Genomic DNA, 21,717 nt, shown 5'->3' with positions numbered 1-21,717 from the left:
CTCTGTTTACATCTTACATCTACTTATACTACACAGATTTTATATCTTATATCTTAAATCTACTGATGCCACCACAGATTTTATATCTTATATCAACATCTACCCAAATATCTTCTCTGTTTGTGTCTTACATCTACTTATACCACACTCATCTGTATCTTATACCAACATCTACCCAAATATCTTCTCTGAAAATCCACAAATAACTGAAAATCCTCCCTGTGAATGGACACAACCCCTTTGTCTTGGTGCAGGTCTTCAAATCAGCTGCATCATTCCTCAACATCCTGGTGACTGTCCGAATTTCCTACCTGGAGATCTACAACGAGTCCCTGTTCGACCTCCTGGCGCCGGCGCTGGGCCGGGGCTGCAAGGACTCCCAGCTGGCTGTCATGGATGGTCCCCAGGGGGTTTATGTCAAGGGGCTCTCCATCCACCCTGTCAGCCACGAGGAGGAGGCTCTGCATCTCCTTTTTGAGGCAAGAGAACGCAAATATTCCCTTTAATCCCGTGGTTGTGGGGGCTGGCTGAAGGAGGAGGTGGAAAAGCAGGAGTGGGTGGCCAAGGTGGTGGAATGGGGTTCAGGCATTGAACCTCTCTTGGTTGTGGGGAGAAGAACTGGGAAAACTCTTGGTCTTGTAAGGAAAATGTCCCTGGCTCAGGGATTCTGGAAGATGCTCCAAAAAAGATGGTTTGGGATGATGATGGCACTGTTGGAATTGACAGCAGGGTGGTTCAGGGTGAGAGGTTTGTAAGGGGATTTGATTACTGAGATCAGCATCTTTTCCTCATGGATGCTTCAGTTGGTGAGAAAAACAGGGATGAATAATTGGATCTGGCTGCAGGAGGTGGATCCTCACCCAGAGCCATCTGCTGTCCTTAAAATCTGTCTCTGGCCTTTTTAATAACCCAGTGGTGTCCTGAGCTCTGGAATGTGCAGGAGCTGCCTCTTCCTTTTTAAAGAGCAGAAGGGTGATGATGGCTGGGAGAGCTGGGAATGTTCCCCTGGAGAGGAGAAGCTCCAGGGAGAGCTCAGAGCCCCTGGCAGGGCCTGAAGGGGCTCCAGGAGAGCTGGAGAGGGACTGGGGACAAGGGATGGAGGGACAGGACACAGGGAATGGCTCCCACTGCCAGAGGGCAGGGATGGATGGGAGATTGGGAAGGGGATGGGATGGAATTCCCAGAGCAGCTGTGCCTGCCCCTGGATCCCTGGCAGTGCCCAAGGCCAGCTGGGAGCAGCCTGGGACACTGGGAGGTGTCCCTGCTCATCCAGGGGGTGGATGGGATGGACTTTAAGGCCCTTCCAACATTCCTTTGTGTTCCTGCAGAGGTTCAGATCCCTGCCCATCACACCTGTGGGAATTTTCAGCGCCATTTGAAGCTTGGGGAGCTCTTTGCTTTTCCAATCATCAGGAAATGGAAAGAGCCACAGAGATGTTGCCTGGCTTACCCTCAAAAAGCCACAATTCCATGAACTGAGCCTGGAATTTTCTCTCCATTGGCAGGGTGAGACCAACAGAGTGATAGGAGAGCACAGCCTGAATAAGAATTCCTCCAGATCCCACTGCATCTTCACCATGTACATCGAGGTGAGAGCTCCAGCCTTGTTCCTATGGCTTGGGACAACTTTCTAGGGGTCCAAGGGGATCTTTGTTTTTTCCTGTATTTCAGTTTTGTCTGCCCCTAAGTGCAGTTTCTCTTCCTCTCTCCCTCAGTGTCGTTCCAGAGATTACACAAATCACAAATGCCTGAAATCTAAAATCACCTTAATTGACCTGGCAGGGTCTGAGAGGCTGAGCAAGTCTGGGGTGAGTGGTGGCAGCTCCTCGGGTTCCTTTGGGTGCCTTTGGAAAAACAGGGAAGGGAACAGAGCTGGGGAGGGTCTGGAGCCCCAGGAGGGGCTGAGAGAGCTGGGCAGGGGCTCAGCCTGGAGAAAAGGGGGATCAGGGGGGACCCTGTGGCTCTGCACAGCTCCCTGACAGGAGGGGACAGCCGGGGGGTCGGGCTGTGCTCCAGGGAACAGGGACAGGAGGAAATGGCTTCAGAGAGAGGTTCTGGTGGGGTATTGGGAATGTTCCTCCTGGAAAAGTCTGTCCAGCACTGGCCCAGCTGCCCAGGGCAGGGGTGGAGTCCCCATGGCTGGAGGGATTTAAATCCCTGTGGATGTGGCACTGGGGACATGGTCGGGGTGGCCTTGGCAGTGCTGGGGAATGGTTGGACTGATCTGAGACTTTTCCAACCTCAGCAATTCCATGATTCTGTGGCATTCTGCATTGAGCAGAATCAAAACAACATCAGCCCTGCTGAGGAGCCCTGCCTCTCCTGGGTATGACAGAACTGTCTCCTCTTGCTCTCCATTGCAGTCCGAGGGCCAGGTGAGGGTGGAGGCCTCCTACATCAACAAGTCCCTGTCCTTCCTGGAGCAGCTGATCATCGCCCTGGCCGATCCCAAGAGGGAGCACATCCCCTTCAGGCAGAGCAAACTCACCCACGTGCTCAAGGACTCGCTGGGTAAGAGCTGGCACTGGGCAGGGCAAGTCCTGAGCTCATCATTTATCAGGGAATCCCGGAATGTTTGGGCTGGAAGGGACCTTAAGGATCATCCATTCGTCCCCTGCCATGGCAGGGACACCTCCCACTGTCCCAGGCTGCTCCAAGTGTCCAATATTGGACACTTCCAGGGATCCAGGGGCACCCAGCTGCTCTGGGTGTCCTGAGTAACAGAATCTTTACCAACACCTGGAACTCAGAGTTTTTATTCCCATTTTCTTCCTGCATCCTCATCCTGTGAGACACAAATTTCACCTTTTTACTCACTCTGTGCCTCTGTTTCTGTGCTCTTTGGAGGGACAGTTACATCCTTTGTGGCTCTTTAAGCTGAAAGCTCTTTAAGGTGGGATCCTGAGCAGGAATTCCTGGCTGGGAGGGTGGGGAGGCCCTGGGATGGAATTCCCAGAGCAGCTAGGGCTGTTCCCTGGAAGTGTCCAAGGCTGGACAGGGCTGGGAGCAGCCTGGAACGGGGGAAGGTGTCCCTGCCCATGGCTGATCACTAAATCCCTCCCACCCCAAACCACGCTGGGATTCTGTTGGAAACCTGGCTACTGAAAATTTTAGACTTTCTGTGCTAACAGACACTGACCCCCCCAAGCAAACACTACATTTAACCTAAAACCTTAGAAAAGACTTCCAAAATTAAATTATAAAACTAAAATTATAAGTATGTAATTTAAAGAAAATTGTCTTACATCACATAGTAGAAAACTTAAAAGTTTAAAGTTTTAAAATACAGTAACATATATAAAAAAGATAGAAGCTCTAAGGCAGAAGCTAGTTCTTCTTCTTTACCTTTTTCTTCACCTTCTTCAAGTTTAAATAATATTATGTAATTAAATTTTTGAAATCCACATTATGAGTCACAAGTAATTACTTATTAAGTTAAAAATAATTTAAGTATCATTTCTTAATTAAACAAATTATCCTTTAAAAAGCTTATAAAAAAATACAACTCCATTTTTACCTCTCCTCTATTTTTATCAGCACATAATAAAATACACTGCAGGAAAGGAAACAACAAAATAAAAATCACCCAAAATGATTTGCTTTATTTTTATTATGATTTTTTTCCCAGGGGGAGGCTGCAACACTGTCCTGGTGACAAACATCTATGGGGAAGCTGAGCACGTGGAAGAGACTGTGAGTGGGAGGAATTCCTAATTCATCCCAAACTTTGGAGAGCTCATCTCATCCCAAAGGCTCAAATCCAGACTCCTGTCAGATGAGAGCCTGGGGCACAGCAGGCAGGACTGCTCAGATTGAAGCTCAATGGAGAGAAAATAATAATAATAATAATAATAATAATAATAATAATAATAATAATAATAATAGTAGTAGTAGTAGTAGTAGTAGTAGTATCACCACACAGTGGTATTATTATTAATATATATAATATGTAATAATGCAGAATATACAATAATATATTTCTTATTAATATAGTTATTAATGGTTAGTAATTATTATTATTAATTTCAGCAATGTAAGTATCTATATTAAAAATAATTTATTACAACTAATAAATAATGTATAATATAATATAATATAATATAATATAATATAATATAATATAATATAATATAATATAGTATAATATAACTATAGCATATTATATGAGATGATTATATTAATAAGATATAATAATAGTAATAATCACTTATTATTATTATTATTATTATTATTATTATTATTATTATTATTATTATTATTATTATTATTATTATTATTATTATTATTATTATTATTATTATTATTATTATTATTATTATTATTATTTCTGTGGGACATCCCCTGCGGGTCTCCCTGGAGTTGCCCAGTTCTCAGCAGAGCTGAGCTGGCTCCCTGGGGGAAGCTCCCAGGGTTGTTTTTTAACCTGTAAATGATCAAATGGGTGACAATGCCCCTGTGTGAGCTGGGTCTGTAGCAAACAGGGAGGAATCACCTGGAACAATTCACAGATTTTATATTTCTCTGCTCTTGGGTCTGACAGAATTAAGTAGAAAGATCAGGAAAATGATATTTCTGCCAAGATCTCTTTTATTTACTTTATTTATATACTCTTTCATTTACTTTATATACTCTTTTATTTACTTTACCCTTTATTTTCCAGCTGTCCTCCCTCCGCTTTGCCACCAGGATGAACTGGGTGACAGCAGAGCCTGTCCCCAACGAGCCCTTCTACAGGGAGGTAGGGACAGCAGGGGCCTGGGGAAGAGAAATGCTTTAATTTTATCATGAATATTTAGGAAACAACCTGAAAAACCTGAGGAAACTCAAGTAGTTTCATAATTAACCCTTCCTCAGCCAAGCTGGCCCTGCTGACTTTAGGGGGGTGATAAAATGGATCAACATTAAACCTTTTTACAGGTTTGTAATTACAGCTCCCTGGTCTAGGGCACAGCCATGCAGGTGGTCACATCTTCCTGGGAATTCTTTCTTCTGCATATCTCACATTTTTCTGATGAGATTCAGCTCTCAACAGAGAGGTTTTATTGTGAATTACTCCCCTGACATGCAGGGAAATCATCTCCAGTCCTCCTGCAGCTTTACCCCTGTTGCTGCTGGTAACAGAACAGCTTCTCCACAATTAGAAAAGTTGGGTAATTAAGGAAATCATTTAAAGGAAGGGCTCACAGGATATTAGAGTGCACTTTCAGAGTGAAAACCAAACTGGAGGAGCTGAAATTGGAAGGAAGCTTTGTGCTTTGGTGCTCCAGAGGTCACTTCAAAGCAGCTCAGTGAATCTCCCTGAATCCCAGGATTTTTGTGCTCACCTTTCTGGGAACACATTTTGAAAAGTGAATCCTTGAAGATATTCCATGTTAGGGAGAAATCCAGTCAAATCCAGCACAGGAAAGCCTCCCCTTTGTCCCAGTTACTGCCAGAGCTGCTGAGTTCAGGGCAGAGGTGAGCCCTGCACAATGCTTGGCTTCCAGGATGATATCCCAGACCCTGGAATTTGATGGTCCCTGCAATTCCAGACCAGGAAATCATCCCATTAAAAAGCAGTGATGGCTTGGGCAGGCTCTGCAGCAGCACCCAGCACAAACTGTCGTGTAGGAAGTAATAATAAAATATAAAACAACAATCAAAGGAAAATCAAACTGATTCCCAGAGCCACTGATGCCCTGCTGCAGGCCCTGAGGGAGCTGGGATTCAGCTGGGATATTCTCCAGCAGCACATTTTGTCCTGGTTTAGCAGTTTGGGGTTTTTTTCCCAATATAATTCAGTGGTTTTCTCACCCTTTTTTTTTTTTTCCTGTTAGCCATCAGTGAAGGCTCTGGAGGAGGAGATCCAGCTCCTGAAGCAAGAGCTGATCATGCAGGTCAACTTGGTGAGGAGCAATGAACTCATTGTCCAGTGGGGCTGTGTCCTTCCCTCTGCTCCCAGCACCATCCTCTGGGGCTAGGGAAACCTCTGAAGGTCCCACACAGAGGGGTGGTCTTGGAATTTCAATCCCCAGCCACTGGAGATGGGGCTTGGGTTTTTTCCAGACTCTTCTGTTGGTTGGATGCTCCCAAATCCCATCTCCTGGCAAACCAGGTGGTGAGAATGCCAAGCAGAAATGGGCACAGCAATTCCAGGTGTTTGCCAGAGCAGTGGAATCACAGAATTCCAGAATGGTTTGGGCTGGAAGGGACCTTAAAACCCATCCCATTCCCACCCCTGCCATGGCAGGGACACCTCCCACTGTCCCAGGGTTCTCCCAGCCCTGTCCAGCCTGGCCTGGGACACTGCCAGGGGCCCAGGGGCAGCCCCAGTTGCTCTGGGAATTCCATCCCAGGTCCTCCCCACCTTCCCAGGGAACAATTCCTTCCTTAAATCCATCCTGAATCTCCCCTCTTTTAGTTTAAAACCATCAGTCCTTGTCCCCCCACGACAGGACCTGCCCAAAGCTGTGACCCTGTTGTTCTCACGGGCTCCCTCAGCTGTTTGCAACTCCCTGATTCTCAGCTTTCCAATCTTTTGGGTTTTTTTTAGACAAGTCATTCCTTGATGACTTACAACCCCCTGACTACAGCCCAGAGAGCAGAAATCAGATCCCAAGTCCAGAAATACCTCAGAGGAGTCATTGAGGAAATTGATGTAAGTAGTGAAAAAGGATTTAAATCCTGATTCCATCCTCTTTTCCTCCAAGAGAGGAGCAGTGACAATGTCTTTTGAAGAGGCTGTTTTTCACCCCAAACCCACCACAGAATTGTAGTTTGATTTCTTTTCCCTTTGTTAAGTCTGTTGCATGTTTTCATTCCATTTTTTTGCTGATTTGGAAGCTCTGGAAGTATTTTCCTTAATCTTAAAACCCTTTAAACTGATTTTTTAAAACTCCTTTATATAATTAATACCAAAATTGATGACTTTGTACCTCGCTTCCTCAGATTGTGAATGTCAGGCAGATCCAGGAGGTGTTTAGACAGTTCAAAGTGATTTTGAGGTAAGTCCAGAGATCCCAGAGTGGTTTGGGTTGGGAAGAACCTTAAGGATCATCCCATGGGCAGGGACGCCTCCAACTATCCCAGGCTCCTCCAAGCCCCCTCCAGCTTGTTAAAGGTTCAGACAAGGGGATGGGACTGAGCAGAGTTAGCATGGTTTGCTGTGGACCATTAAAAGGTCCTGGAAAGTATTAAAATAACCATCAAAAAGCTTTACTGTTAAAGAGCCCTGAAGGAATGTCATGGAAAAGGAGTGGAAGAGTGGACAAAGGTTTTCATGGGAAGCCTGGGAGGGATGTTGAGGGATCAAACCACAGGTAGAAGGGGTTTTTCTTTGGGAATGTGCCTTTGGCAGGGCTCACAGGTGGGAAAGGATTCCTAAAGGGCTGTTTTTTCCTTAGCCAACAGGAGGAAGAGCTGGAGAACAGGCTCTGGAACAAGTACGGGCTGGGATACGTGGCTGGGGCTGGCCCTGGGTCCGTTTCCAGCCCTGATCTGCATCTGGAGGAAGCTGAGGAAGAGCAGGAGGAGGAGCAGGAAGAGGAGGAGGAGGAGGAGGAGGGCACGGTAATGCCTGGGGCTGCCTGGCCCAGAATCCACCTGAGAGATGGCTCCTTTGTGCCAAAGTGGGAGTTGTATAGAGCAGATTTTTCCCTGTTGAAATCAAACTCAGAAATGTCTCTGGGGTGAGTTTGTCAAAAAATGTGTCCAGGGCAGAGATGCACCATTAACAAAGAGGAATTCCTGGCAGCAGAGGGATTAATTGGGCCCTTTATCTGCACAGAATAATTTAGGAATGGGAGTCAGAATCCCAGAAAGGTTTGGGTTGGAAGGAACATTAATGATCATCCCATTCCATGGGCAGGGGCACCTCCCACTGTCCCAGGTTGCTCCAAACCAAATCCAACCTGGCCTTGGACACTTCCAGGGATCCAGGGGCAGCCACAGCTTCTCTGGGAATTCCATCCCAGGTCCTCCCCACCATCCCAGCCAGGAATTGCTTCCCAACATCCCATTTAAACAGTGCCCCTTTCAGTTTAAACCCCCCTCAATGTCCTGTACAATGCCATCTCCAAAGTGACCTGTGTGTCACTGGGTTGGAGAAGGTCAGGTCCTGTCTCTGCTGAGATCCCTTTTTTAATCCTTCTAATGTCTGGAGCCAAGTGTATAAATCCCACCTAATCCATAAATCCTCCTGTGGGCTCTCACAGGGTTTTTCATTCCACATTAGGCTGTTCCAGGGGATGGAGGAGCTGCTGGGTGAGATCTGGACAGCTTCCATGCACAAATGGGATATTCCTTTGTGTTTCCATCTTTCCTTTCTGTGCTCCTATGGTGTGCACAAATGGGATATTCCTCTGTGTTTCCATCTTTCCTTTCTGTGCTCCTATGGTGTGCACAAATGGGATATTCCTCTGTGTTTCCATCTTTCCTTTCTGTGCTCCTATGGTGTGCACAAATGGGATATTCCTCTGTGTTTCCATCTTTCCTTTCTGTGCTCCTATGGTGTCCACAAATGGGATATTCCTCTGTGTTTCCATCTTTCCTTTCTGTGCTCCTATGGTGTCCACAAATGGGATATTCTTTGGTGTTTCCATGTTATTTTCCTTTCTGTTATTCCAGGCTGGGCACAAATGGGATATTCCTTTGTGTTTCCATGTTTCCTTTCTGTTATTCCAGGCTGTGCACTAATGGGATATTCCTTTGTGTTTCCATGTTTCCTTTCTGTTATTCCAGGCTGGGCACTAATGGGATATTCCTTTGTGTTTCCATGTTTCCTTTCTGTTATTCCAGGCTGGGCACTAATGGGATATTCCTCTGTGTTTCCATGTTTCCTTTCTGTTATTCCAGGCTGGGCACTAATGGGATATTCCTCTGTGTTTCCATGTTTCCTTTCTGTGCTTCCAGGCTGGGCACTAATGGTTTATTCCTTTTTTTTCCAGGAAAGCCCAGTTGAGCAGGATGAGGAATCGGAGGTTGATGCAGGGACTGTTGAGATTGGAACTCCTCCTACATCCCCCGTTTCTGATGGGGAGAAGGAAGCTGATGAGTGAGTTAAGCAGTCACACACCTTTACCTCTGATAATTGTGGAATCATGGAATTGTCAAGATTGGAAAAGCCCTCCCAGATCATCCAGTCCAACCATCCCCAGCACTGCCAAGGCCACCCCTGACCATGTCCCCAAGTGCCACATCCACAGGGATTTTAAATCCCTCCAGCAATGGGGACTCCACCACGCCCTGGGCAGCTGTGCCAGGGCTGGAGAGCCTTTTTGGGGAAGGAATGTTCCCAATACCCACCCTGAACTCCCCTGGCCCAGCGTGGGGCTGCTTCCCCTTGTCCTGTCCCTGTTCCCTGGCACCTCCTGTCCCCCTCAGGGCCTTTCCCAGCTGTTGTCCCCAATCCTTGTGGCACCCAAGGGCAGGACCCAGCACTTCCCAGTGCCCAGCTCTGGTCAGGCAGGAATGTGCAGCTCATGGAGGAAGGAATGGAGGGTGCTGCCAGAGGAGCAGCAGAGATTTGGGGAGGGAAGGGGGAAGCAGCCAGTCCTGAGCAGAGGAAGAGCCTTCAGTTTACAGAAGTAAACCCTGCTTGGTTCCTCCCTGACACTTCCCCAAAGTCTTCATGGAGGGAGCAGAGGAACCACCAAGGCTTTGGTGTCCACATGACCCCAGGGCTCTGCTGTGCTGCCTTGGTTTCAGGAGATGTGTTCCAAATCCCACTCTCCTGGTCATACCATTCCTTGGGAAGAAATCCCCTGGGAGGGTGGGCAGCCCTGGCCCAGGGTGCCCAGAGCAGCTGTGGCTGCCCCAGGATCCCTGGCAGTGTCCCAGGCCAGGCTGGATTAGGTTTGGAGCAGCCTGGGACAGTGGGAGGTTTCCCTGCCATGGCAGGGGTGGATTGGGATGGGGTTTAAGGTCCCTTCCAACTAAACCCATTCCAGGATTCCATGATGATTCTGTTTCTATTCCCTGCAGTTGATGCTGGAGGGGTTTGTGGAGGGAAAGGAGCAGGGAGCCAGGCTTGGTTTAACTGTGGGGTTGGATCAAATCCCTGGGGATTCCTTTTGGAGAGGGTAAACCTTTGTCCAGGTGTGCCCAAGGCTGGCCAGGGTGGGACTGCTCTCCTTGGAGAGCTCCTCCAGCCTGGCCTGTATCCCACAGTATCCAGGGCAGGTCCTCCTCTCTGAGGATGAGGGATTTGTGGGAACAAGGCTGATTTCATTCCTTGTCAGTGGATATTCCCCTGGAAACTTTGGTAGAAGCTACCTCAGATCAGTTTTGAACTCAGCAAAGCCAAACCTGCAGCGGGTTTTGGTTCCACATCCCTCTGGTGAAGAAATTAATGAATCTGGTTTGTCTTTTCCCCCCCGTCAGGAAGGAAATAATTGGGAGCCCTCCTCCTGAGACAGGTCAGGATGAATCCTCAAGCCCTCCATCCAAAAGCCCCATCAAGGATCTGGAAGAGGAGGAGGAAGAAGAAGAAGAGCAAGAAGAAGAAGAACAGGAAGAGGAAGTGTGTGACCGGGACAGTGATGAAGAGTCCTCAATCCAATCTTCAGAGGATCTCCAGAACCTCAGGTAGGTTTTCTCTGGGAAGGAGTAAATCCCCTTTTCCAGAGGGTGATTTAACCTGGATTGTGTTCCCTGAGTGCAACTCCAAGGCAAAGGGGAGAGATTTGGAGATCTGCAGGAATACAGGACAGGAGTGGTGGTGAGAACCCCCTGAGCTCCACATGGTGGTGGTGGGGGTCACCTCTGTGCTTCCAGCTCTGCCCTGGACACTTGCTCTTGAATATTTAAAAACTTAATTTTTTAAATTTTAATTTTATTTTATTTAAATTCATTTAGTTGTTTAATCTCTGAAAACTGCAGCATCCCTTTGGTGAGTGGGAAAACTGCAGGGAGACCTCATGTGCAGCCAGAAATCCCCACAGTCATGGAAATGGAGCTGAAGAATCCTGGAATTCCAGACTGGCTTGGGTTGGAAGGGAACTTAGGGATTATCCCATTCCACCCCCTGCCATGGCAGGGACACCTCCCACTGTCCCAGGCTGCTCCAAGACCCAATGTCCAGCCTGGTCTTGGACATTGCAGGGATCCAGGGGCAGCCACAGCTGCTCTGGGAATTCCATCCCAGCCCCTCCCCACCCTCCCAGGGAACAATTCCCAATTCCCAATCTCCCACCCATCCCTGCCTCTGGCACTGGGAGCCATTCCCTGTGTCCTGTCCCTCCATCCCTTGTCCCCAGTCCCTCTCCAGCTCTCCTGGAGCCCCTGGCAGGGGCTCTGAGCTCTTCCTGGAGCCTTCTCCTCTCCAGGGGAACATTCCCAGCTCTCCAGCCTGGCTCCAGCCCTGCAGCAGCTCCAGCTCCCTGTGCTGCTGGCTCAGGGCTGGGGCAGCTCTGCAGGTGGGGTCTCACCTGAGGGGCAGAATTCCCATTTCCTGCTGCCCAGGCTGGGATCAGCCCAGGATGTGGTTTCTGGGTTCCAGCAGGGCAGGGAAGCTGTTGCAGAATTCCCTCCTGGAGCTCCTCACTGTGTTTCCCTCCCCACACAGGGGATTTGTGTCCCTCTGGGGCTCCCAGGGCTGGCAGGACAGGCTGCTGCAGCTGCAGGAGGCACACCCCAGAGCCCTTCCAGCAGCTGGGAGCTGCCTCTGGGAGCTGGAGCTGTGGCACTTTGCCCAGGGGCTGTTGTTTACAGCCCTGTGCCAGCTCACACAGCCCTGGAGGAGCTGGAAAATGCCCTTAAGAGGTCACTCAGGGAAGGCAGGAGCTGGAGTTTGGAGTGAGGAATGTGGAGCCCTCTGGGCACCTGCCTTGGAACAAGATGAGCTTTAAGGTCCCCTCCCACCCAAATCATTCCATGGTTTTCTGTCTCTGCCTTCTGCTCCCAAACCCATCCTGCTCTCCAGGAATATCTCCAGCACAGAGCAGCATCTGTGCACTGTGACATTCTCCTTTTGTGTCTGGGGTGGCTCATACTGGAACAACACCAGGTGTTCACCGGGGCACGCTGGCATCAGAGCCATTGCACAGAAAAGTCGGGAATGGCACTTGGAATTCTGACTTGGAAAACAGGCAGGACTGCCAAGGCAGGGCAGCAGGCAGTGGAGCTGGCCACAGCTTGGAGCTGTGGGGTTTGGCTCCAGAGGGGGCTGATCCTGCTGGGAATGCAGCAGGGACAGAGCACAGGCATTTGTTTAACAATAGGGAGGAACAATATCCATTATTTTGGTGAAAAGTCAACCCATGAAAGGCTGGCTTTCCAGGGAATACTCAGTTCTGAGGCATCTCCTGAGGAATATGGTGTCTGTGTGAAGAGCTTTGTTCTGGGGGACAGTGGGTGTTGGGGTTGGCATGGGAGCAGTGCCAGGGACCCCAAAGGAACCCACAGAAATCCCATCAGACCTCGGCTGTGGCTGTTCCCAAGGACTGGCGAGGCCACACCTCAAATCCTGAGTCGAGTTCTGGAGTTCTGGGCCCCTCACCACACTGAGGGGCTGGAGCATGTCCAGGGAATGGAGCTGGAGCCCCAGGAGGGGCTGAGGGAGCTGGGCAGGGGCTCAGCCTGGAGCAGAGGAGGCTCAGGGGGCCCTTGTGGCTCTGCACAGCTCCTGACAGGAGGGGACAGCCGGGGGGTCGGGCTGTGCTCCAGGGAACAGGGACAGGAGCAGAGGGAATGGCCCCAGGCTGGGCCAGGGGAGCTCAGGGTGGGATGTTGGGAATGTTCCTCCTGGAAAGGTTCTCCAGCCCTGGTCCAGCTGCCCAGGGCAGGGGTTGTTCCCCATCCCTGGAGGGATGTGACATCCATATGGATGCGGCACCTGGGGACATGGTCAGGGGTGGCCTTGGCAGTGCTGGGGGATGCTTGGACTCGATCTTGGAGAGCTTTTCCAACCTGAATCATTCACTGCATGCTGCAGGGCAGGACAGAGTGAGCTCCTGTGTCTGTGTCTGCTTTCAGGCCCTCTCTGTCCAAGCAACAGGCCTTTGAGGTGTTTAAGAAGGAGACTGGACAGGAGATCCACAGGATCTTCAGGGACAACAAGAGAGTCCTGATTGCCAAGAAGAAGGGAAGCCATTCTGTGGCACAGAAGATCAACAGCCTCAAGGAGCAGATGGAGGCAACCAAGGAGGCTCTGGAGGCTCAGAAGAAGCAGCGGAAGCAGGAGGGTGAGGAGGCTGCACGGGACAGGGGATGGAGCTCTCATGATCTCATCCAGATCTCATCCTTGATTTGATTTAGTTTGATAGAGGTGGTGGTTAAGGAATTGCCCTGGGATAGGGCTTTGCCTCTGGATTCCCAATATTTCCTCTGTCCCTGTGTGATTTCCAGGTTCCAGAGCAGTTTTGGGTTGTCACAGAATTCCAGAATGGTTTGGGTTGGAAGGGATGTTGAGGATCATGCCACGCCACCCCTGCCATGGACAGGGACACCTTCCACTGTCCCAGGTTGCTCCAAACCAAATCCAACCTGGCCTTGGACACTCTCAGGGATCCAGGAGCAGCCACAGCTGCTCTGGACAACCTGTGGCTCTCAACCCTCCCAGTTAGGAATTCCTTCCCAATATCCCATCTAAGCAATCCCAGGGACTTTTCCCCTGGGAACCAAGTCAGACCCACCATCAAGTGTGACATCTGCAGAGTCCTGTCCCTGCTCTCCACCCTCACCAGAACCTTCCCTCCCTTTTCTCCCTCTCCAGGACAATACATGGATGAGAAAGGACAGGTGATCATTGATGAGAAGGAGTTCTCCCTCATTTTGAAACTGAAGGAGCTGAAGGAGGAGCACAGGGCTGGCTTTACTGAGCTGAAGGACCTGAAGGCAGAGATCCAGTACTGCCAGCACCTTGTGGATAAGTGCAGGAAAAGGCTCATCACAGGTACAGAGCACCAGGGCTCAGCTGGGATAAATCCAGACTGGAGCACTCCCAAATATCATGGGATCCCAGAACGGGTTGGGTTGGAAGGGACCTTAAAGCTTATCCAGCTCCAATCCCCTCCCACTGTCCCAGGCTGCTCCAATGTCCAGCCTGGCCTTGGACACTTCCAGGGATCCAGGGGCAGCCACAGCTTCTCTGGGAATTCCATCCCAGCCCCTCCCTACCCTCCCAGCCAGGAATTCCTTCCCAGTATCCCATCCATCCCTGCCCTCTGGCAGTGGGAGCCATTCCCTCTGTCCTGTACCTCCAGCCCCTCCCCAAATTACCATTCTCTGTTGTCCTTTGTCCTGTTGCCTTCCAGACTGGATTTTATCCATAATCAGGTGGGATTTTCTGACCTAACCTTGAATTGCTGCAGATTCTCTCTCCCAGATAATGTCCCTCTACTCCTTGGTCCCACCCCTACATGGGGGAAAAAGCCTCCCACAAGGAATCTTACACTGCTGACCCCAATCTCATCCTTGATGGATTTAGTTTGATAGAGGTGGTGGTTAAGGAATTGCCCTGGGATAGGGCTTTGCTTCTGGATTCTCAGTATTTCCTCTATCCCTATGGGATTTCCAGCTTCCAGAGTTGCAGCCTTATCAGGAAAAGGAGCTTGGCCACAGCTTTGCCTGGGAAATCCCTTCAAATTCCTGCTGGGCTCCCCCTTGAAATCTGTGGGTTCCAACTGCCCCTGCTGTATCCCTGGATCTGCCCCTCTAAGGGAAGCCAGTCCCTGTAGGAATTCCAGAGCCCCAAACATTTGGATGCTGAGCACATGGCAGCATTTGCCAGGGGACAGCTTGGATCCATCAGAGCATCCCACGCAGGAAGAAATGGGATAATCATTCCCATCATTCCAGGGATGAGCAGGACCCAATCACAGCTGTGCCACTGCTTCCTGCTGGATCTGGGCTCGGCATTTTTGGGTGCTCCAGATGTTTGCTGTTTGTTCAAACATCCAGGACTCACCCAGATCAGGAGTGGAGTGCCCTGGGAATTGCCCAGGATTAATAAGGACATAATTCCCACCTGCTGTGTGTTCTCACTGCCTATTATGGGATGGCAAATGGCTGTGCTTGAGTGTGTGGGATTGAAATCTGAGTCCCAGCCGTGCTGCCCATTCCAAAGGGATTCTGGGGGCTGCAGGACTGGTGCCTTCTCATAGCCAGGGACTGTCCCCAGAGCTGGCCACCACCTCCTGGCCACCTCAGCACAGCCAACAGCCTCCTTGAATTCACTTTTCTAATAGCTTACACTCCAAATCCTGGAGTTCTGGGCTCCTGTCTGAGGGTTTAAGAGCACTGAGATGCTGCCTGATCCATAAGGACAAGCAATCCCTGCTGTCTTTTGGGTCATTAATTACAGCCATTAATTGGCCCTCTTGGCTTTGCAGAGTTTGAGATCTGGTACAATGAAAACTATCGTCTCCCTAAAGACGTGAAGGAAGCTCTGGAGCCTGGTGGCAACATCAGACCTGGAATGATTCCCATAAACAGAGTCATGTGCCTGGTGAGTTATCCCAGAGTTCTGCTGATTCTCCTCACGAGCCACGTGTGGGGTGGTGAGGGAATGAGGGAAGGAGGAGGAGGAGAAAAAGGAGAAGGAGGAGAAGGAATGAAGCACTAAGGGGATATCTGGAGCCACATCCTGCTGTCACATTCCCTTCACTGTTTAGAGACTAAATCAGGGCAGTGACTGAGGCACCTGGGCATCTGTGGAACATCAGAACTGGGCAAAGTGCCTGGGGGTGGAGGGATATTTGGATTCCCAGCCTGTGGGATCCCAGGTTTGCAGCCAAACTCTTGTGGCACTTGTCAGTACCAGTCCTGTGGTAGGAACCATGTGGGGACCTGGGTCTTTTCTCATCCTGAAAAGCACATTTCTGTTCAACTCCCCATTCCCCAGAATTCTTGCATCTAAAAAAGTGTGACCAGAAGGGGGGAATTCTGCACCTCAGAGGTGAGACCCCACCTGCAGAGCTGCCCCAGCCCCGGGGCCAAGAGCACAAGGACCTGGAACTGCTGGAGAGATCCAGAGGAGGCCCTGGAGCTGCTCCAGGGCTGGAGCCAGGCTGGGAGAGCTGGGAGTGTTCATTTTTCCTGTGGGAAAATCCCAACCCTTGCAGGTTTTTGCCCAAAGCCCTGCCCAAAGCTGCTCCTCCAAGGTGTGGAAAGGGGAACCTCTCGCTTCCAGGGTTTTCCTGGCTGAGTTGGTGTTTGGTGCCACAAAAGGGCTGGTTGTCCCAGGTGTCCAGGTGTGTGTTTTGCACATGGAATGGGGAATGCTTTTCCCTGGCAGGATGAAGATCAGCAGGAGAAGTTTGAGGAGCAGCAGGAGAAGGTGCTGCCAGACTGCCCAGGCTCCGTGTCCTTCTACAGGGCCAGGATGAGGAGAGATCAAAAGGTAACCCCAGGGAGAATCCCAGAATGGACTGGGATGGAAGGGACCTTCAGGATCATCCAGTCCCAGCTCCTGCCACAGGGAGAGACACCTTCCACTATCCCAGGGTGCTCCAAGCCCTGTCCAACCTGGCCAGAACAAATTCACCCAGAGAGAGCTGGGAATGTTCACCTGGAGAAGGCTCCAGAGAGACCTCAGAGCCCTTCCAGGCCCTAAAGAGCTGGAGAGGCACAAGGGATGGAGAAACAGGACACAGGGAAGGGCTTCCCACTGCCAGAGGGCAGGGCTGGATGGGATGTTGGGAAGGAATTCCTGGCTGGGAGGGTGGAGAGAGACTGGAATGAAATTCCCAGAGAAGCTGTGGCTGCCCCTGGATCCCTGGCAGTATCCAAGGCCAGGCTGGATGAGCTTGGAGCCTGGAATGGTAGAAGGTGTCCCTGTCCATGGAATGGGGTGGATTGGGATAAGCCTTAAGGTCCTTTCCAACTGAAATAATTCTTGGATTCCGTGAAAACATCTCAAACATCAGTGCTCTGGAGAATTTCCTAGGGATTCCCGTCCTCTCTTTGGAGCCTGCTGGGATCTGCTCCCAGCAGAGCAATGCTGCTGTGAGGGGGATTCTCCCAGCCCTTTCCAGCGCTACTTAGAAAGTCTGAGAAGGCATTTGGTTTCATTTCTCAGGAAAAAAGTTTTTACAGGTGAGCACTGCGCTCTGAGAGCCGAGCTGAGCTCAGTGATCCCTTTGTGTTCCCGTTCCCAGCAATCCTTCAGCAGCAGCATGTCTGCCCTCCGGAAGATGCACAGGAAACCCGGACTGGTCTCCGCTGCTGCCAGGAAGAAAGCCCTGGCCTTCCTGCCCATCACATAGCCTGGATCCCAGCATTCCCCACGGAATGGCCCCTCAGGAAATGCCTCCTGCTCGCGTCCACCATCGATTTATAAAAATAAACAGCAGGAACAGTGAACCACGCAACCTTTGGGCAGCCTGGGAGTTACTGGGGATCGATGCTGCTGTTTGGACAGGACACGAGCCAGGCAGTTCCAACAGCACCACTTGTGTTCCTGAGCCTCTGCAAAGGCAGGATCGCAGCACAGAGGTTGCTGTGGGTAACCCAGGCTGCTCCTGATTCCCTCTCTCCTGGTGCTGGAGCTGCAGCTCTCCTGGGCTTGTTCCCATTGGAGCGACAAGTCATGGCTTGGCCTGTTGGATCTGCCTGGAGAAGGGAATGAAACAAAGATTCATTTCTTGGGAATCACGGAATGGTTTTGGTTGGAAAAGCCCTCCAAGATCAAGTCCAACCATTCCTCAGCACTGCTAAGACCAACCCTGACCGTGTCCCCAAGTGCTACATCCACAGGGCTTTTAAATCCCTCCAGTGATGGGGACTCCACCCCTGCCCTGGGCAGCTGGGCCAGGGCTGGAGAGCCTTTTCCAGGAGGAACATTCCCAATATCCAGCTGAACCTGCCCTTGAGGCCGCTCCCTCTTGTCCTGTTCCCTGAGAGCAGATCCCAACCCCTCCTGGCTCCAACCTCCTTCCAGGGAATTGCAGGAGCCAGAAGGTGCCCCCTGAGCCCCCTCTTCTCCAGGATGAATCCCTCCAGCTCCCTCAGAAGGATTTGGGATCTGGGAGGAGAATGCTGAAAGCCCCAAAGTCAGCACCCCCCAGCTGTCAGGAACATCTCCCTGCCAAAACCAGCAGCAGCCATGGCAGGAGCACCCCGAATTCAGGCATCCCAGATTTCCCCCAGGCCACCCCCAGTTCCATGGAGAACTGGAAAAGAGAACGGATCCACGGGCTCAGTTTGTTTGAATTTGTTGGAGCTTCCTTCTGTCCCCATAACAGCACCTGGCCTCTGGAAGGGCACTGGAGAACACCCCAGAAATCACCTTTTCCTTGTCATGATCCAATTCCAGAGGTTCCACAAGCTGCTGGGAATTCAGGCCAGGCTGGATTTCCCAGGAAAACGCTTCCACGCAACTGGAACTAAATCTTCCTTTGTCCTTCCCTATATCCACCCCCCTCTGCTTCCCACCTCATCCCCATGGCTCCCTCCTGCCCACACCATGCTCCCAAATATAGGAAAACCCCTGAAATCTCAATATTGGAATCCGTAAATGTGGTTTGGAGGATTCCATGTGAACAGGCATCCCAGAAGCAGCTGGGTCTCCTGAAGTGCTCCAGCAGCATTCCATGGAGGAGCTCTCCCAGGGACTGGGAAGATGGGAAATGATCTGTGAAAGAAAAAAAAAAGGAGTTTTAGTGATTTTAGGGCAAATGGGGCCTGGAACAGCGCCAGGGATCTGGTGCCAAGGGGTGCTGGTGTCCAGGTGTGATCTCAGGGTGTGGTCCTGGGGGTGATCCCAGTGTGATGCTGAGAGATCCTGGGAAGTTCCTGCCTGTCCCGTGAGCGATCCAGGCGTAGCCGTGGTGATCCTGGCAGTCCTGCAGCTCACCTGGGTGTGGCCCTGGCGATCTCCATCTGCTCCTGGTGAGATCCTGAGAATCCCAGGGGTGATCCCAAGGAGATCCTGCAGCTAATCCTGGTGTGGCCCCAGGGGACTCCTGCTGAGATCCGGGGAATAGCGTGGCTGAACCTGGTGTGGCCCTGGTGATCCCAGGGGTCAGCCTGGTACAGTCCTGGTGATCCTGGGGAGATTTAGTGATCCCGTGGCTGATCCAGTGATCCTGGGAGTAACCCAGGTATGATCCTGAGGAGATCCTGGTGGTGCAGGGCTGACCTGGAGGAGATCCTGGGGGTGCAGTCCTGACCTGGAGGAGATCCTGGTGATGCAGGGCTGACCTGGAGGAGATCCTGGTGATGCTCAGCTGACCTGGAGGAGATCCTGGTGATGCAGGGCTGACCTGGAGGAGATCCTGGTGATGCAGGGCTGACCTGGAGGAGATCCTGGAGGCGCAGCTCTGACCTGGAGGAGATCCTGGTGATGCAGAGCTGACCTGGAGGAGATCCTGGTGATGCAGAGCTGACCTGGAGGAGATCCTGGAGGTGCAGCTCTGATCTGGAGGAGATCCCGGCAGTCCTACGGCTGATCCCGGTGTGCCCCGCTGACCCCTTCCTGGATCCCGGTGGGATCCCAGTGACACCCAGGCTGATTCTGGCGTGCCCCTGGCCATCCCTGCAATGATCCTAATACAGTCCCAAGAAGGTCCCGGCGGTGCTGCGGCTGATCCCGGTGGGATCCCGGTGGCACCGCGGCCGATCCCGGTGCCGCTGCCCGCTGTGGCCTCGGCGGTCTCGGGGGCGATCCCGCTGTGTGCCGAGCAAATTCCCGGCGGGGCCGCGGCTGATCGCGGCCCCATCCCGGGCCCGATGCCGGCGTGTCCCGGGGCCCGGCGGCCGCTCCCGGAGGGATCCCGGCGCTGCGCGGTGCCGCGGGAGGAGGAGCCGGCGGCCGGGGCGGATCGCGGCGGGGCCGGGCCGGGCTCGGCGCGGGTGGCGGGGGGGCCCCGCCGGACCATGTGAGGAGCCCCGACGGGGCGAGCGGGGCCTCCCCGGCCAGGGGGCACTTGCGGAGCCCCGCGCCCGCCCACCCACCATGGGGGATTTCTACGACCCGGAGCACCCCACGCCGGAGTAAGCGCGGGCCCTCTGCGGCCTCGGGCCCGCCGGCACCGCGCGACCGCCGGCAGCCGGGCCGCTGCCCCTTCCCCTTCCCGTTCCCCTTCCCATTCCCGTTCTTTTGCCCCTGCCCTTTCCCTGTCCCGCCGCCCTTCCCCTTCCCGCCGTCCTCCGGCCGGTTCGGGGTAGGCCGCGCATCCCCGGCCTTGCGTGATGGCCGCGGCCGGGGCGGGTGCGGGGAGGGCGGGCAGGGAGCGCGGGGAGGGCGGAGAGCGGGCGGCGGGAGCGGCCGCGCCGGGGGTGGCGGGTCGGCTCGGGGGCCGTGTACCCCCTGCCCCTGCCCGTGTCCCTTTCCCTGTCCCTTCCCTGCCCGGGGGTGCGCGGGGGGAGCCGGGCGGAGCGTGCGGACGTGTCCCGGCCTCCCCGCGGGGCCATTTTTCTGTACCTTCTTTATTATTATTATTGTTATTAATGCTGTTTTTCCTAGTTACCGAGCCTCGTCGTGCTTTTACCCCTGGAATTCTCTCCCCCCGGGCGGCCCTTGCCCTGACCCCATTTTCTGCCAGGAGGAAGGAGCCAGGGAAGGGGGAGCAGTCTAATGGCCGGGAACTCTGGTTCTCCTTTGGATGGGGAATTTCACCAACCCACCCCCTTGATCCCGCCAGGGCCTCCGGCTTTATCGCCTCTCTTGAGAAGTCGCTCCGTCCCTGCTGGGTTTCTCCCCCCACACCCGTTTCCCGCTGGTTCTCAACGCTATTTTTACATTTGTAGACTTCCTTGGTGAAGGATTCAGGGGCTCCATAAACTTTGCCAGCTCTGGGGTGGAAGGAGGAGACATTTGGCACGGAGCACCCCCCAAGCGACGGCCCGGATTGGAGGCAAAGCTAAACATGGTGGTTTTTTTTGAGCAAGGACAAGAGAGCAAACCTTTTTTGAGCGAGTTCTGCCCGTGCCCACCTGGAGCAGCTGAGGAACAGCTTCCCCTTGTTGCAGCTGAAACGGTGCTGGTGGCTGAGCCTTCTAAAATTAGTGAGGAATGGAGGATTTCCTTTGGAGTCCAGGTTGTGTTTTGCCAGACGTGGCTCCCGGGATGGAGTAAATCCTGGTTTACTTCAGCTTAACCCTGGTGGGATGGTCCCTTCTCAGGAGAGCCTCGGGGTCCAAAGGACTCTTGTTCATACCAAAACTTTTAGGCTAATTCAGGTGTTTTACCTTTGTCGTTTGGAGCCTGTGGAGGGACCCTCATGCCCGGGATTGGTCTGGCACTTGGAATTTGATGTCCAAAAGTGTCCAGGTTGTCTCACGTCGTTTGTTTGTTGTCTAAAAATGTCCAGTGGTGCCAACCTGGGCTCTTGAAAGGAGCTGGAGTGGCTCCTCTAACAACTTTTTAATGGAATTATGGATTAATTGGCCTGATTTTGGGGTTTCCTTGGGGTGGGTGTTCTGTGTTGGGACTCAGAAAGTTTTTGGGACACCTCCCAGCTTTTTCTAGGAGGTGTCCTGGTGTTTTTGGAGTTGTTGTTTCCCCATCCCCACCTCGAATCCCCGCGTTCCCTCCGCGTCCGAGTCGCGTTCGTTTGTGGCGTGCCTTAATTTGGATGTGCTTTTCCCAGCACAGAACTTTCACCTGGAGAAAAGGATCGTTTGGGATGATTGGCTGAAGGTTCTTAGGAACATCTGAGGATCTGTTGGGTGTTTGGGAAGAGTGGAATCCAAAGGCAGCCGTGCTGGCTGTGGGATGTTTGTGGCTTCCCCTGTTCCGTACCCGCCGCGGGGTGGGATGAGGGGGGACGTGCAGGGTTGGTTTTTTGGGATGAGCTG

General features: G+C 52.1%; 2 protein-coding genes across 2 annotated transcripts; one reads left to right on the top strand and one right to left on the bottom strand.

The window, feature by feature from the left end:
- Positions 1 to 1,524: 1,524 nt before the first annotated feature.
- KIF9 (kinesin family member 9) lies at positions 1,525 to 18,418 on the top strand. The gene is made up of 16 exons (XM_084207304.1): positions 1,525 to 1,589; positions 1,716 to 1,808; positions 2,364 to 2,511; positions 3,629 to 3,693; positions 4,661 to 4,738; positions 5,817 to 5,885; positions 6,533 to 6,637; positions 6,928 to 6,983; positions 7,383 to 7,548; positions 8,925 to 9,031; positions 10,360 to 10,563; positions 12,952 to 13,160; positions 13,691 to 13,870; positions 15,309 to 15,424; positions 16,214 to 16,318; positions 17,076 to 18,418. Exons 1-16 carry the CDS (start codon positions 1,578 to 1,580, stop codon positions 17,181 to 17,183), a joined length of 1,821 nt encoding a protein of 606 aa, XP_084063430.1. The 5' UTR covers positions 1,525 to 1,577; the 3' UTR covers positions 17,184 to 18,418.
- LOC311157456 (uncharacterized protein) lies at positions 17,505 to 21,142 on the bottom strand (the record flags this gene model as incomplete). The annotated part of the gene is made up of 5 exons (XM_084212170.1): positions 17,505 to 17,529; positions 18,382 to 18,550; positions 18,773 to 20,712; positions 20,854 to 20,998; positions 21,109 to 21,142. The coding sequence occupies 5 exons, from the start codon at positions 21,140 to 21,142 to the stop codon at positions 17,505 to 17,507; spliced, it is 2,313 nt and encodes a 770-aa protein (XP_084068296.1).
- Positions 21,143 to 21,717: the final 575 nt, after the last annotated feature.

The sequence above is a fragment of the Fringilla coelebs genome (genome assembly GCF_963513975.1).
Source record: "Fringilla coelebs genome assembly, chromosome: 1".
Classification (NCBI taxonomy): Eukaryota; Metazoa; Chordata; class Aves; order Passeriformes; family Fringillidae; genus Fringilla; species Fringilla coelebs.
Note: the sequence above shows the minus strand (reverse complement) of the source record. Positions and strands in the feature narration are given on the sequence as shown.